At 58.0% G+C, this 13,937-nt stretch overlaps 1 protein-coding gene across 6 annotated transcripts in view; it reads right to left on the reverse strand.

The window, feature by feature from the left end:
• ARHGAP23 (Rho GTPase activating protein 23) overlaps positions 1 to 13,937 on the reverse strand; it is a 131,047-nt gene that overhangs the window by 43,500 nt on the left and 73,610 nt on the right. For all 6 annotated transcript variants that reach the window (XM_032791384.2, XM_032791382.2, XM_032791380.2 and 3 more), the window contains exons 3-5: positions 6,655 to 6,679; positions 4,037 to 4,129; positions 1,820 to 1,898 (exon numbers count right to left, since the gene is read on the reverse strand). In XM_032791384.2, the coding sequence (XP_032647275.1) occupies positions 1,820 to 1,898; positions 4,037 to 4,129; positions 6,655 to 6,679 (197 nt within the window). The remainder of the gene's footprint in view (positions 1 to 1,819; positions 1,899 to 4,036; positions 4,130 to 6,654; positions 6,680 to 13,937) is intronic.

Here is a 13,937-nt window from a genome sequence, read left to right on the forward strand (position 1 = left end):
CTCGTAGCTCAAGAGACTGAGGCGTATGCTTTTGGTGCTGCAAGTCCAGGGTTCGGTCCTCACCAACCCAGTGTCTAGCTGGCTGGCTGCGGCCGGGGCGGGTATCTGATTAGTAGAAGTTAATGCTGAAGGAACAAGGATGGTGGGTTTTATTGATTTTTTTTTTTTTAAGTTAAATTCCCCGGTGCTGTTTAAAGGCTGCAGATTTGCAGCATCGCGGCCCTGGGCTAGGGCACGAGAACTGGGCTGGAGATTCGCAGGGCAGTGGTTTTACTCCAAGAGTTTGAGCCGGAAGATCCCAGCAGCACAGGGCCCATGCAGGCCAGCACAGCAGCAGCAGCTCCTCACACATGCAGCCTGGGACAGTAGAAGCTGCTGTTACTCCCAGAGGAGACAGCAGCCAAGCCGCCACGATGGGCCATTTTCCTTCCCAGGGGACAGGAAAGACTTTGTCCTCATGCCACATGCAAAAGCCAGGACCTGTCACAGTGTAGCTACACATCCCCCCCACCCCGCTAGCTGCATGGGGGTGCACAGCCAGCAACAGCTCTCAGATTCAGCCCAGGGCTGGGCTGGGCTGGGCACGTGCCGTGCTTGACTCACAGGCAAGACAGCCACCTGCTAACCAGAGCAGCACACCTGGCCAAGGCGCCTCCTGCACCATATCCCCTCCATGCCTGTAGCTCACCTCACCTCTCCCTTAGCCTGAGCAGGGCCCCTCCCCACCCTCTCTCCTTCAGTCCCTCCTCCCAGCTCGGCACTGCCAAGCCCACCATTGCGAACTTGCATCGAGAAAAGGGCTGGGAGTCCTGGCCCCTAGTCCCCCTGCTCTAACATACCCTCACAGGGAGCAGAATGGAACCCAGGGGTCCTAGCTCCGGTCCCCTGCTCTAACCATTAGACCATGCTCCATCACAGAGCCAGGCCTGGAACCCAGGAGTCCTGGTTCCCCATCCCCTGCTCTAGCCACACGACCACTCCCTCTTCCTTTGGTGATAGCGGCTGCTTATTTCTTTCTCCACTAGCAAGAAGCACAAGCCATGGCAAGAAACTGCAACAAAACCGCAGAAAAACCCATTTCAGTTTGAGAGCCAGTCGACAGCAGACAGCCCTCACCATCCCCATCCCCGGCAGACTGCCACCGGGGATTTTTCCAAATGCATTTAGCACCCAGGGCCGTAGCTTATATTTAGTTTGTATCCAGATCACTTTCATTTGGTTCCTTCCCTGGGTGCTATATTTAGGAGTTATCTTGGTCAGGTTTGCCCCTCTATCTCCCCTATCTAATCAGTCGTTAAGCACAGAGTGGAATACACACAAATCCAGGTCATTAATTAAATCCCAGCTCCAAAGAGAGACAGGTGCACACACTTGCTTCTTTCTTCCCTTTTGGGTGTGTGAGAACTAAGGGGGGGGGGGGGGTAGGAAATTCTCCCACATCTATCAACTCAGCCGATCCAGCACCCGCCAGTAATCCATACCGGCTTTTCCCCAAGGGCCTGGTGATGGGGACCCACCTTCCTGGGGCAGGACCTCAGCACTTCATGCAAACCAGGCCCCTTGGGGTGTCTCAAGGTGGCCACCTAAAAATCACTCATCACTTTGGAAAAGCTTGGCCTAGGGCCCAGCTCCTCTAAGATATTCAGGCACCCGATTAGCACTGGCACCACTAGGAGTTGGGCACCCATGCACCTTTGAGGATGGCGGATATGAGTGTGAACATTTTGGCCTGAGCCCCCCGGGCGCACTTCATCTCAGCCAGCAGTTTCACCTCAGGGCATATCAGGCCCCCCACCCTGCGACACAAGCATGCCCTCACCTGTTCTGGATCAGCGCTATGACCTGGGAGTAGGTTTTCCCGATGATGCTCTCCCCGTTCACCTTGACAAGCCGGTCTCCTGCAGAGGGAACATAACCGCAGGCCCACACGTGAATGGGAGAGCAGCTAGCCAACCCGGAGCGAGCACAGCTGGCGGTAACCATTGCAATGTGCGATACCACCCATAGTGTGCTGCTACCCGTGGGAGCTGGGGGCACTTGGCACCTCACAGGAGATGGGGCAGTGGCATTAAGAGAGCCCCCCTCTGTCCCCAGCAATGGCGCTGGAAATCGTCCGTGAAGAGAGTCCTCTTGCCTTTGCACAAACGGAGCTGGCTTGTTACCTGACTGCTCTCCTGCCTCAGCCTGTTGGGCAGACGACCCGTCCACCTTGCAGCCCTGTCCCTGTTAACGAGTGCTCACTGGCTGGGCCAGGGGGCCACAGCAGGGCGGGATCCTCAACTGGCCTCACTCAGCCAAAGACAAGGAAGTGCCCCAGGTTTGTGCCAGCTGATGTCTGGCCCAGAGGATACGACACTCAGTGCCTTCCTTCCGCTTACTGCTTGGTCATTTTAGCCGGGCACATGCCATCCCCACCCTAAGCGCTGGCAGAACCGTTACTGCTGTTGCCACCGACACCTGGGGGCCCAAAAGTGCCAGCCCCTGCGCTGCTCTGGGTGGGCACCAGCTGATGGTGGCAAGAGACAACTGCTTTCAGAAGTTGTAGTACAGAGCAATGGGCAAGATGGGGGGAAGAGACAGAAAGCCCCTTCCTCTGCCCCTAGCCACAGCCTAGAGTGAGCGATCCACCCGGGCGGACAGGATGTCGTATGGACAAATGTCACACAAGGACAAGGACATTTTCCCCCAGGCTGTGAGCTCTGAGGCGAGGCCTGTCCAGTGAGGCTCCCTTATGGGGTTCCCTAGGTTCTGCTGCAACCGGGCTATGGCGACTCCCCTTCTTTCCAGGCAGTGCGCTCGCTCAGAGCCGAGAGGCCTGAAGGGACCCTTTGCCCCAAAGCCCCCCGCGGAGGGGGAGATTTTCACCCTAACATGGCACAGCTAGCTTCCCCACTGCTGGCTAGTGAACAAGCTTCCCCTTTCAGCCCCCCACCAGATGGCAGGGACATGCCCCTGGGCGCTGCAGGATAGCTATGCGCAGGGCCGGCGCTTCCATTTAGGCGGCCTAGGCAATCGCCTAGGGAGCCAGGATTATTGGGGGGCGGCAGGTGGCTCCGGTGGACCTGCCGCAGTCATGCCTGTGGAGGGTCCCCTGGTCCCGCGGCTCCAGTGGAGCTGCCACAGGCACGACTGCGGCAGGTCCACCGGAGCCGCGGGACCAGTGCCTGGGGCGGCGAAATGGCCGTGCGCCTAGGGCGCTAAAAACACTAGCGCCGGTCCTGGCTATGCAGTTGGCATACACCGAAGAAGAGCAGCCCAGGAACATGGAAGGGGTTGAGAAGGTGACATCTGGGCGGAGCCAGGGGCTACGGACCCATTAGGGGGATCTGCAGTGAAAGCTCCAGCCATGTCCCATGCACCCATGACACATTTCCACTCCCCACCCCCCATTACTTAATTACCGCTTGAGAAGCGATTCTGACTCCGGCCCTGGCTCCACCACCAGTTCCCACCCCACAGCTGAACGGAGCTAAGAGACATGCAGGAGAGAGGCTGGCAGGACTTGCTGGAGTTAGGAGGAATCAGAGCTTCTCTCCCGCCCCTCTGTGGGAAATGGCTTCACTGCTAATACACGGAGTGCCAGGCTCCTTCCTTCTCTGCTCGCACCTCCATCGGCACCTCCCTTGGTATTCGGTGGGGTTCAGCTCATGCCCTGTGCTCTGCAGACAGGCGTCTGCCAGATTTGTCCCTTGGGGAGGAATGGCCCCTGCAGACATGCAGGGTAGGCACTGAATTTGTGCCTTGATTTGGCCCAAAGATTGTCTTCTGCCTGCTTGTTTGTAACCCTAGAGACCCCAGCAATGTCAAGGGGTGTAACCTGGGACCCCAGTCCAGAACACGTGTTTGAGTCTTTAACAAAGCCCTGTTCTCCCCCAGCTGTTTACCAAGCATTTGAATTAACTGGAAGGGTTTTTCGGTCTGTTTCCCATGGGAGCCCTCAGTCCATTGGATTTCAATCCCCTCCAGGAGCACTTTGCCACTGGCTTTCCCAGTGCAGTCCCCCAGGTCGCCCTCACCCAGTGGGGGGATCCCTCACCTGTGTGGAGGCCAGCCTGGTGCGCAGGCCCGGCTTCCTTCACATTCTTCACAAAGATGGTGTCCATGGGCTCCAGGCGGCTCCGCTGGGGACCTGCGCCAGGAAAGGGAAGAGAAAGGACGTCAGAGACCTGAGCTTGGCACCAGGGGGGTCCCTCACGGGAAAGATGGGTACATGCTGTATACTCACACACTCTCGCGTGCTCACTGGACACGCACACAGAGAACTACGTGCAAACACACATACTGGATACAACACGCTTGTGTGTACTGGCTACACACGCAGAGAGCTACATGCATGAGCGCACACACACTGGATACACACACGCTCGTGTGTGCTGGATACCCAGTGCTTGAGTGCACACACACAAGTCATACACACACAAGACACTCACATGCATACACGCTGGCTACACACACGCAATTAAAAAAAACCCCAGCAGGTTCCAGCACTGCAGCTCCACACCAGCAAACACAGACCTAGAAGGCCAGGACCCAGAGGAACAATCTGGTCCTAGGGCGACACGTTATCTGAGAGCGGGAAGCACGTGTCCCCCTCACTGGACCCCTGGTGGGACAAGGTCCTCCTGGGCGGGAGGGAAGGAAGGTTTCAGCCCCTCTTCAACTGGTAGTTCTCAGCCTCTCCCCACCTGGGACTCAACCACCAGCCCCGATTTCTTGCCACGACCCACCCCATCCCACAATCCTTTGGCCGCGAGGGATTGGGGTCACAGCAAGAAGCTGCGGGTGGTTCAGGGTTATGGGCAGAGAATGGCAGAGCAGGAAGGGGCAGGGGATGTGCCGGAGGAGTAGCCTGGTGTGCACCCTGGTCCACTACCTGGCCCCCACCTCCAGCCTCCAGACATGCTTCATCTGCAGCCAGTCCCCTCCTCACAGGGCTGGGGTCAAGCAAGGGGCCAGAACTGGAAGTTCTCCATCAAGCCCGGCGTGTGGCTATCCGTTCTGACTGCATCAGATCCGGTTAACTCAACTCCAGCCTGGAGGTGCAGGCTGGGTGCTGGGCTTCAGACCTGTCCCCTGCACAAAGCCAAGCCAAGAGCAGCTTCAGCAACCGTGCGCGGGCCGCGGAAGTCATGGCTTCCCCCCACATCCATGTGCCCTCCCGGGAGGTCCCGGTCCCCCCGCTGGGCCCCTGGGCCTCAGCAGATGCCACTCAGGCATGGACACTTGTACACCTCTAGGGCCCTGATCGGAGCTTGGTCTGGGATCTGTCTACAAGGCCTTCTCCCCCCTACCTCCCCTCATGACTCTGCAGGGCCGGCGCTCCCTGTGCAGGGAGAGGCCTCGGAGTGTGGTGCTGCAGGATGGGCTGGGTGGCAGCACCAGGCTGGGTACCCTGTAGGCCAGGCTGGAGGTGGATCATCCCCAGAGCTAGAGGTTCGGAGGGGGAGAGCCTGGGACAGGAACAGAATTGAGGTGCCACAGAGCTGGGCAGCCTAACTCTCACAGTTGCTAGCCCACTGCTCAAGCACTACGCTTGTCTCAGACATGACATGATGGGGACTGGGAGTCAGAGGGCCTGTCTTGCACTGTAACCCCCAGGGCAGCGGCTGGGCTCTTGGCTGGGGAAAAACACCAAGAAACCGCAGCCTTGAATCCAGATACAAACAAGGCAAAAGCCAGCGATGTGCACCCAAAGCACCTGCCAGCAGGCTGAGGGAGTCGCTTTGCACCCTCCGATCCCCCCAAAGCAGTAAGTCCCCAGCTGGCCATGAGCACAGCCTCCCTGTAGGGAAAGGCTCCTTCGCTGTAAATCTAGGGCAAGGCACAGTTCCCAGCCTGGGAGGGATGAACAGCACCGAAACCTGCCAGGTGGCAGCTTTATCCCTTCCCAGGAGCAGCCGGTCTGCAGCCAGCACGCAGCCGGAGCCACCGCGGAGCAGCCGGAGGAGGCGGGAGAACCAGCCGGTTCTGGGATCTAGTAAGGAAGGTCCTAGCTAGGGGCAGAGATGTGGGGAAGTGCCCAAGGTATTGCCAATGGGGCATCACCTAATGGATTTGGGGATGAATAATGCAACCGCTAGTAAACGGGAGAAGGGGACAGATACCCCCGAATGGCTGGGATGTTAGAGGGATCCTACCACAGCATCTCTACATAGGCTTCCTCCTGCACGGTCTGAGATCATCCCACCAGGCAAGGGAGCCTCCCTTGGCGTTAGGGGCGCCTAGCTTGCCCATCTCCGAGTGCGACAGAGCTGCCACTCAATCGTTGAGCCGGTTCAGCTCAGGGGTAGGTTTGAGTTCAGCAGATCGGCGATTCACGCTAAGGGGAGCCAGGTACCTTCATCTGTGCTGCAAAGATCCCCCCTCCCTGCCTCGCCGGTTTGCTGCAACACTGATCCGCTGCTCAGCAGCCTGGCGCATTTCACAAACCACCATGGTCTGCAATCACTTCCCTGGCAGGGAGGTACTGAGCGTGGGCTGGTCAGTAAAGCAGGCCTGAGCACCAATCGGCTCCCTTTCACACACGGCCATCCGTACGTGTCTGGCCACATGGGGGGGACACACACACGTGACACATACACGCACATGCACACATGACACACACGCACGCGCATAGACGATACAAGCGGCAGGGTGCCAGAGATAGGTGCTCACCTCCTCGGTTTCCATTCTCTTCCTCCTGCACAGGGAAAACAGAGAGACCAATGTCACAGAGGCTTTGGAGAAGTCCGAAAGAGTGGGAAGAGGGACAGATCCCTCGGGACAGTTGATTAACACGAAGGGGGGAACCCGGCAGTAGGGGCGGCTCAGCAGACAGGGAGCACGGGTAACCTCTGGGGCACCGAAACACCAACAAAGTGACCTGGCGCCTTCTTATCCTCCCTCTGCCGCCCGGACTGCCCAGAGGGTAAAATTAACTCTTGACACAGGATCTCCCTGGGCCGTCAGCATATCAGCTCAGCTGGGCAGGGAGGGGAGGGGTTTATTCTCCCTCACGGTGACTGTATAATGGCCACCCCAGCTTCCGGCCATGGGCGATTAGCCAAGGGGAGAGCGCCACAGCAGGTTTGCCCTTTCTGACGGCCTCAGAGGAAGCCCTGATCCGGTCATACAGCTGCCGGGAAGGTGGGCGCACACTCAGCTCCCACAAGCCTGCTCCCCGGAAGAAACAATCACAGCCCCCTGGGGCCACCAGGCTGTGGGCTCTGCTCCCCCAGGGCCCTGGCTGGAGAATGAAGCTGTAATCTCCTCTCTCCCACAGGGGTCAGTGCCGCTCCAGGAGTTCGGGGGTGGGGCACCATGATTGGGCATCCCTTGAGCAGCCTCTGCTGGCCCCTGGGTGGAACGTAAAGCTGCCCCCCACCCCACTCCCGCAAGGGTAAATCCTCTCACCCCACAATAGGAGCCTGTATCAGGAGGGGCCATGGGCAGCTGGCACTGCTGGAGGGAAACAGAAGGTGCCAATTCAAACCTGGCTGGGTCTGGAGCAGAGGCAATAAGGGAGAGAGCCGCCCGGACCAATCTAGGCACGATCGTGGGCTGGGAAATACTGGTAGGTTGGGGAAACAGACATTCCCCCTGAGCCCTTCCGGGTACCCTGCCATTCCCGTGTCAGCCAAAGGGGTCACTGCAGACCAATCGAAAAATCTGCAAAGCAGCCTAAAGGATTTGGACGCTCAGCTCCCATTAAACTGAATGGGGACTGGGTGTCTAAATCCCCCAGGCAGCACTGCAAATCCCCGCCCCCTCCATCCCCAGGAGACAAGCTCCCTGCCCTGGGTGTGCTACCAGCTTCCGGCAGCCGAGGGAGGCAGGCTCTGAGCCCTCTCCCGTGTCCCGGCAGATGGGAATCCGAGATGGGTAACAGGACGACGAGCAAGGGAAGCAGAAGGGTTTCAGAGGGGCGACCGGGGCTATAAATAGCAGTGGAGACGTTCGGGCCAGGGCTCTGAAACCCCACGAGGGGGGTGGGTCTTGGAGCCCGGGCTCCACCCGCAGCCCAAATGTGAACATTCCCCGCAGGCTGAGCCAATTAACCTGGGATCTGAGACTGGCGCCACAGGGTTTTGAGACACTGCAGCCGTCCCTGAGACAGCAGGGGAAACACACATGGGGAGATGCTGGCAAAGGGAGACCTGGCAGGTTTGATTTGAATTCCTTTTGGGCGGGGCAGTGGGGGGAGACATTGTTGCCAGGACTCAATAGACCAGACGGAACCTTGTGAAGTATTTTGGATTGCAGAGCTCTTGTGAAGATCCGAAAAGGGAAACTGAGGGCTGGAGCTGCAGGGCCGCCCCGTCCCATAAGGGGACGATCTGGAGGCAGTGACCCCACTTATAAGGGCCAAAACCTTGCCATGCGGCTCGGAAGAAAGCGGATGGTGCCACCCTATCACCAGGCCCAGTATCCACGCCAATAGAGGGGCTGGCAGAGGGAAGGGGAGCGCCCCACCACGGGGGGCTGAAAGTCTCCCCCATCCGGAAGCGCCGCTCCGGTGATGCTCTCTGGAGGCCGGTCCCGAGCTGCGAGCATGGCTATATTTAGAGCTGTAATGATTATCCAGGGCGAACTGCAGGAGGCCACGTGCCAGTTTCGGCCGGAGGAGCCGTCTTCACGGTGCTGCGTTATTTATGGTATGATGCGAGCTGACAAGACCTAGAACTGGGAGGGGGGAGAGGAGGAGGCCTCTGGATTTTGGGAGACAGATGTGGGGATGGGCTGCGGGCACAGGGGAGGAGGGGGATCCCGGCGAACTCAGAGCTGATGTTTCTGATGATGGCTTGACCCCAGCTGGTCCCAGTCAGAGGCTGACACTGGGGGGATGCTCCAAGATATGCCCGAGACTTCTTAGACTCCAGCTCTGCTGGGCTCCCCTGAATGTCACTTTGTAGGTCGCCGGGAGGGCATGAGCTGGGTACGCGCTTCCAAGAGTCACATGCCAGATTCCCCACGTTAACCCACAGCTCCGAGTTAATGAGAAGGAGGGGAGTGGGGGGTAGGGCCCTGTCAGGACATGCAGCTTGCAACCGTGGCAGATAGGTCCCACACTGGCTGGGGGACACAGATTGATCAGCCTCCAGGTAGGGGAGCCTGGACACTCTGTCCCATCCTGCAGCCCAGGTGCCTGACCGCCGCCCCAGAGGGCTCTTGGCGTGAGGAGAGACCTGTGATTGCACAGGGGTGGGGAGAAGGAAAGGGAAGCAGCCCCCCCAAACCTGAGGGGGAGGAGTTTTTCCAAGCCCAGCTGGATGGGGTCATCGATGTGGCAGCTCCCTCCCCAAATTGCTCAGGCAAAGCAGCGGAGCTGGCGAGTGCGGAAAGATACAAACACCCCCAGCTACCGAACTCCTGGAGCCGTGGGAAGGGAGTGGGATGGGAAAGTTCCCTAAAGCCCAAGGCTTCCTCCTCCACAGCTCCACTCTGCTTCTCCCCTCCCCTCCAACCTGCCCTGGCTCCTGTGCCAGGCCAGGCAACCCAGGGGCGTGTGGGTTTGGCTCCCCCGTGACACGGAAAGGTGTGATGCCAGCGCTGCGTGGAATGCAGAGCTCCTGTCTCACTCCCTGCTGAGTCAGCTCCACTGAAACCTGCCCCCCAGGTCTGGCCTAAGGCCCGGCTCCCCCGTCCTGCTTCCCACCACCCGAAAGCCAGCGGCTGTGGAGCAAGCTGCATTTCCACTCCTTGCATTGCTACTTTCCAAACAGTTTCTGATCCTGGGAACAGCTGCCCTTTGCTCCGAGCACCACCCTGATCAATTCACGGGTCCTTCTGCCAAGCATTAGCCCCCAGTACACAGCCTTGATCCCGGGGTGCAAAGCTCCCTCCTGTTCTTTCCAGGGCTAACTCAGGCTCCCTTGCCCGGGGATCCCGGGTGCTTCCCGATCCTGACTCATCACTAGGCCCTACGCTCATTACATAAGAGCGGCCAGACTGGGTCAGACCAAAGGTCCATCTAGCCCAGTGTCCTGTCTGCCGACAGTGGCCAATGCAGGAGCCCCAGAGGGTATGAACAGAACAGGAAATCATCAAGTGATCCATCCCGTCACCCATTCCCAGCTTCTGGCAAACAGCAGCTGGGACACCATCCCTGCCCATCCTGGCTAATAGCCACTGATGGACCTAGCCTCCAGGAACTTATCTAGTTCTTTTTTGAACCGTTATAGTCTTGGCCTTCACGACATCCTCGGGCATTGTTCTGCACCTGCCCTAGACAGGCTCATGCCTCCCTCCTGGGAACTTGCAGGAAGCAAGGTCGGGGAGCCCTGTGATGCTTCAAGAAATGCAGAGGCAGAAAGGAGGCCGGATGGAGATTTTTGGATGGGTGGGGGCTGGTTACAACAGCCTGGGAAACGATCTGTTCACCCAGGGAAAGTAGGAGAGGTGTTGTTGGTGTTACTTACGGGCGAGTAAAACACCCACCCTTCTGCACCTATTGGCATCCAGGGACGGCAGGCAAGGAGATTGGGTGCTTGAGCTGGTAAATCTCCAGGACCATTTTGAACAGTTGGGGCGACATATATTTTTAGTGTGGGCAGGAAAGTGGCGAGGTGAGGGGGGGACGCTCCATGGCGCCCGCATGTGGGAGGGGAGGCAAAAGTGAGACCTGCAGGGTTGTGCAAGCGGGGAGGATGATCAAGTGGATCAGGCACTGGGCTGGGACTCAGGAGACCTGGGCTCTGTTCCTGGGCGAGTCACTGAATCTACCCTGGGGCTCGCTCCCCCAGCTGGACAATGAGGCTAGCACAGGGCACGGTGAGGCTAAACCCCACTAGCGACTCAGAGTGGCGTGACGAGAGCCAGAGATGGGAGAGGCCTGAAGGTGGTGGGGGAACCTTGGGGGCACTACAGAGTCAGGCAGGGGGCTGCATGGACTCATAGAAGATCAGGGTTGGAAGGGACCTCAGGAGGTCATCCAGTCCAACCCCATGCCCAAAGCAGGACCAGTCCCCAACTAAATCATCTCAGCCACGGCTTTGTCAAGCCAGGCCTTAAAAACCTCTAAGGACAGAGTGCCCCAGGAGTCACCGGGCTCTCCAAGACAGGTCCCCCTTTGTCTGAAGGGCACTGCACAGAAGAGAGGGGAGAGAATCCAAGCGATTCCAGACCCCAGGCAGCCTTTCAATGGGCCTGGCAGAAACCTGCTTTTCCTTTCCAAAGCGACCCAGACAAAGGCTCGGCTGGCGGAACCTGGGAGCGCTGGCTCCGGCCGCGATGCTGAGTCCCGCCTGGTCAGCAGTTCCAGGCCAGACGCTGAATTCGACTGGAACTGCTGCCAGCAAACAGTGCTGGGGTTGGGGGTTGCTCAGGACAGGCCCCTCGGTGCCTGGGATCCCCACCGCTCGCTGTTACAGCTCGGCAGTGCTGGGAAAGGGGGTGGAGGGGAAAGCAGCCAGGCCATGGTCCCACGCAGGAGGGAGTTATCAGGTGGTCTCGTCACACTCATGCTGCCAGTTCTGCACCAGGCTGCCCCAGGGAAAGGCAGACAGGAGTCAGACCCATGTCGGAGCCCTGTCATGCAGCAGGAGAAAAGCAGGCCTGTGTCCGAGGAAGGGATTTCTGACCAGCTCCCGAATGCAGCAAAGAGAATGCAGCCAGGGCTCGGCGTCAGCATTTCTGGACGCAGGTTTTCAGGTCCTGAGCTGGGATAGAGCAGAGGGGGTTCCTGGGCCTTGTGCTCTGGGCAGTCGTGTCACAGTTCCACACACAGCAGAGGGTAGAGAGCCAGGTCTCCGTGCTGGAGGCATCAGTATTTGGCGTGAGGCAGCCAAGGGACATGTCTCAATGTCAGACAACTCCAGATGCTGCTGTCACACAAAGCTCCATTTTAACAGGCTCCTCACATCCATCGTGGACCAGGACGGGGAAAGGGGCTAACAGTTGGGTGCTATTGTCAGAGGTTTCAAAGTCTGCAAATACGTGGTGCAAAGATCAAAGGTCACCTGGAGACGAGATGCTGTTTGATCCCCAAAACAAGTCGGCCGGCCGGGGGAGGAAATGACTTAGCAAAGGAACTGGTCCTCAGCAGCCATGAAAAAGCCCTGGGTGTACCTCCGTCCCCAGATGAGCCCCGTCATTAAATACTCCCCACCCCAAAGGGTCTCACGTCTCCAGCCAATGAAATTCCAAGTTGGCAGACGTTCATCCCAGGGTATTTTAGCAGCTGCCTGTGTAAGGCAACTTCCAGTTCTCAGGGCCTGCCCCAGACACAGGGAGGTACCGTCCCACTCTGACTCCACCCAACCAGGTCAGCCGTTGGAGTGGGTTCTTTGGGCAGATTTCATGGCATGTAGCTACCCTACAGCACCAGCGAAACGCAGCCACCTGTGGGGAAGAGGGTGGCAGTCGAACCGAGGACAGAGCGGAAGGGACAATCTGAGCCATGGATCTGGGCTAGGTCCTGTGTCGAGCACAAAATTAACTCCAGGACCTGGACCGGCTGCAAAACGACGTGAGAAAACCATGGCGTGCCCCACATGCAACTGGGCACGTGCCCGTGGCCACCTGGCTTACACGCCAAAGCTGTAAATACCTTCATGCACAAACTAGGCATGTAGTCTACATGTTGTTAACTACAGCGGAGGTTAGGGCCCCAGCCAAGCTCAGGGCGGGGGCAGAAGAGGCACCACACATGCAGCAAGAGACAGCTCCTTGCAATGAGAACTTATCTTAGCAGTGGGAAATAATCTTTCCTTTCTCTGTTGTACAGGCTGGAGAATGCAGGCTGAGATTAAATGACTTACCCATGGTCACCCAGGGAGTCAGTGGCAGGGGCAGGAACTGACCCCATGTTTCCTTAGTTCCAGCCAAGGGTCTTGACCCACAAGATCATCCTTCCTCTTTTCACAAATACCTTTCAGGAGCAGTCCAAGTAGAATTGAGTGGTCCCTGGGGTTTTACAGCTCGGATTGTTAAGAGGTCCCAGAAGGGAGATAAAAAAGGCTTGTATTATTTCGGTTAGAAAGGAGCTGGGTGGGAGATGATTTATAGATAATGACTGGTTAACGAAAAAACCAGCCGCCATTTCTCTTGATCCTGCCATAGCAAAGCAAGGAGCTCCTCCATCCGACAGGCAGTAAATCTGAAAAGCTGTAAATTTGCTACCAGTCAATCTGCTGGAGGCAGCATGTAGCGAATCTGCAGAATTCATCGCCATCGGCGACCAGCTAAGTAAACAGTTTGGCGGGATTTGCACAGGGGGATTTACGGGCACCCACCAACAAACAGAGGCAGCTGTACAAAGCTAAGGAGTCAGGTCAAAAAATGTCCCAACAAATCCTCATGCTGCAGGGCAGAGGCTGCTCCCCGTTTGGGAAGGGAGGGGAGGCACGTGGAGGGGCACCAGGTCCAAAAGGAAGCATTGCGCAGCTGGTCAGCCGCACGGCCCCGGGGCAGAGAAGGTGCAACAGCTTCCCTTGAGACTTCAGGCCCTGGGCACAAGAGCAGACTCAGGCGCTTTTGCTTTGGCAGCTCCTATGTTGCTGTGATTTTCTGCCACTGAAACCTCTTCTTCCTCCCCAACCCCCGAGTCTGCAGCAATCAGCTGTGCCCCCGCCCCACACACACTCTGTCTCCCCAGGGACCAAAAGGGCGAATCTAGGAATCAAGCAGGGGATCCCTTCCACGGCAGGGGGCTGGATACACCTGCTCTCCCACCGTAATGCCGCCACACTCCACGGGCAGAACTCATTTGGCCCCACCCAGGTCTCAGCTGAATTAGTATTCCCCTGAAACTCAGGGGTTAGTGCCGAGTGAAGCATCCAGATTGCCTGCTCCAGCTGGTTGCCTTAATCACCATTTGTGCCCTGCTAGGGAACATCAGGGCAGGCCCTGTCCCTCGAACCGTTTCAAGGGAGCCAACCAGCTGCGCCTGTCTAGCCTGCTGTTCAGTGGTGAAGGGGTTAAACTGTGTGTCAAAGATGCAGTTCTCAGCCTGAACCCGG

The sequence above is a fragment of the Chelonoidis abingdonii genome, chromosome 21, assembly GCF_003597395.2.
Source record: "Chelonoidis abingdonii isolate Lonesome George chromosome 21, CheloAbing_2.0, whole genome shotgun sequence".
NCBI lineage: Eukaryota > Metazoa > Chordata > Testudines > Testudinidae > Chelonoidis > Chelonoidis abingdonii.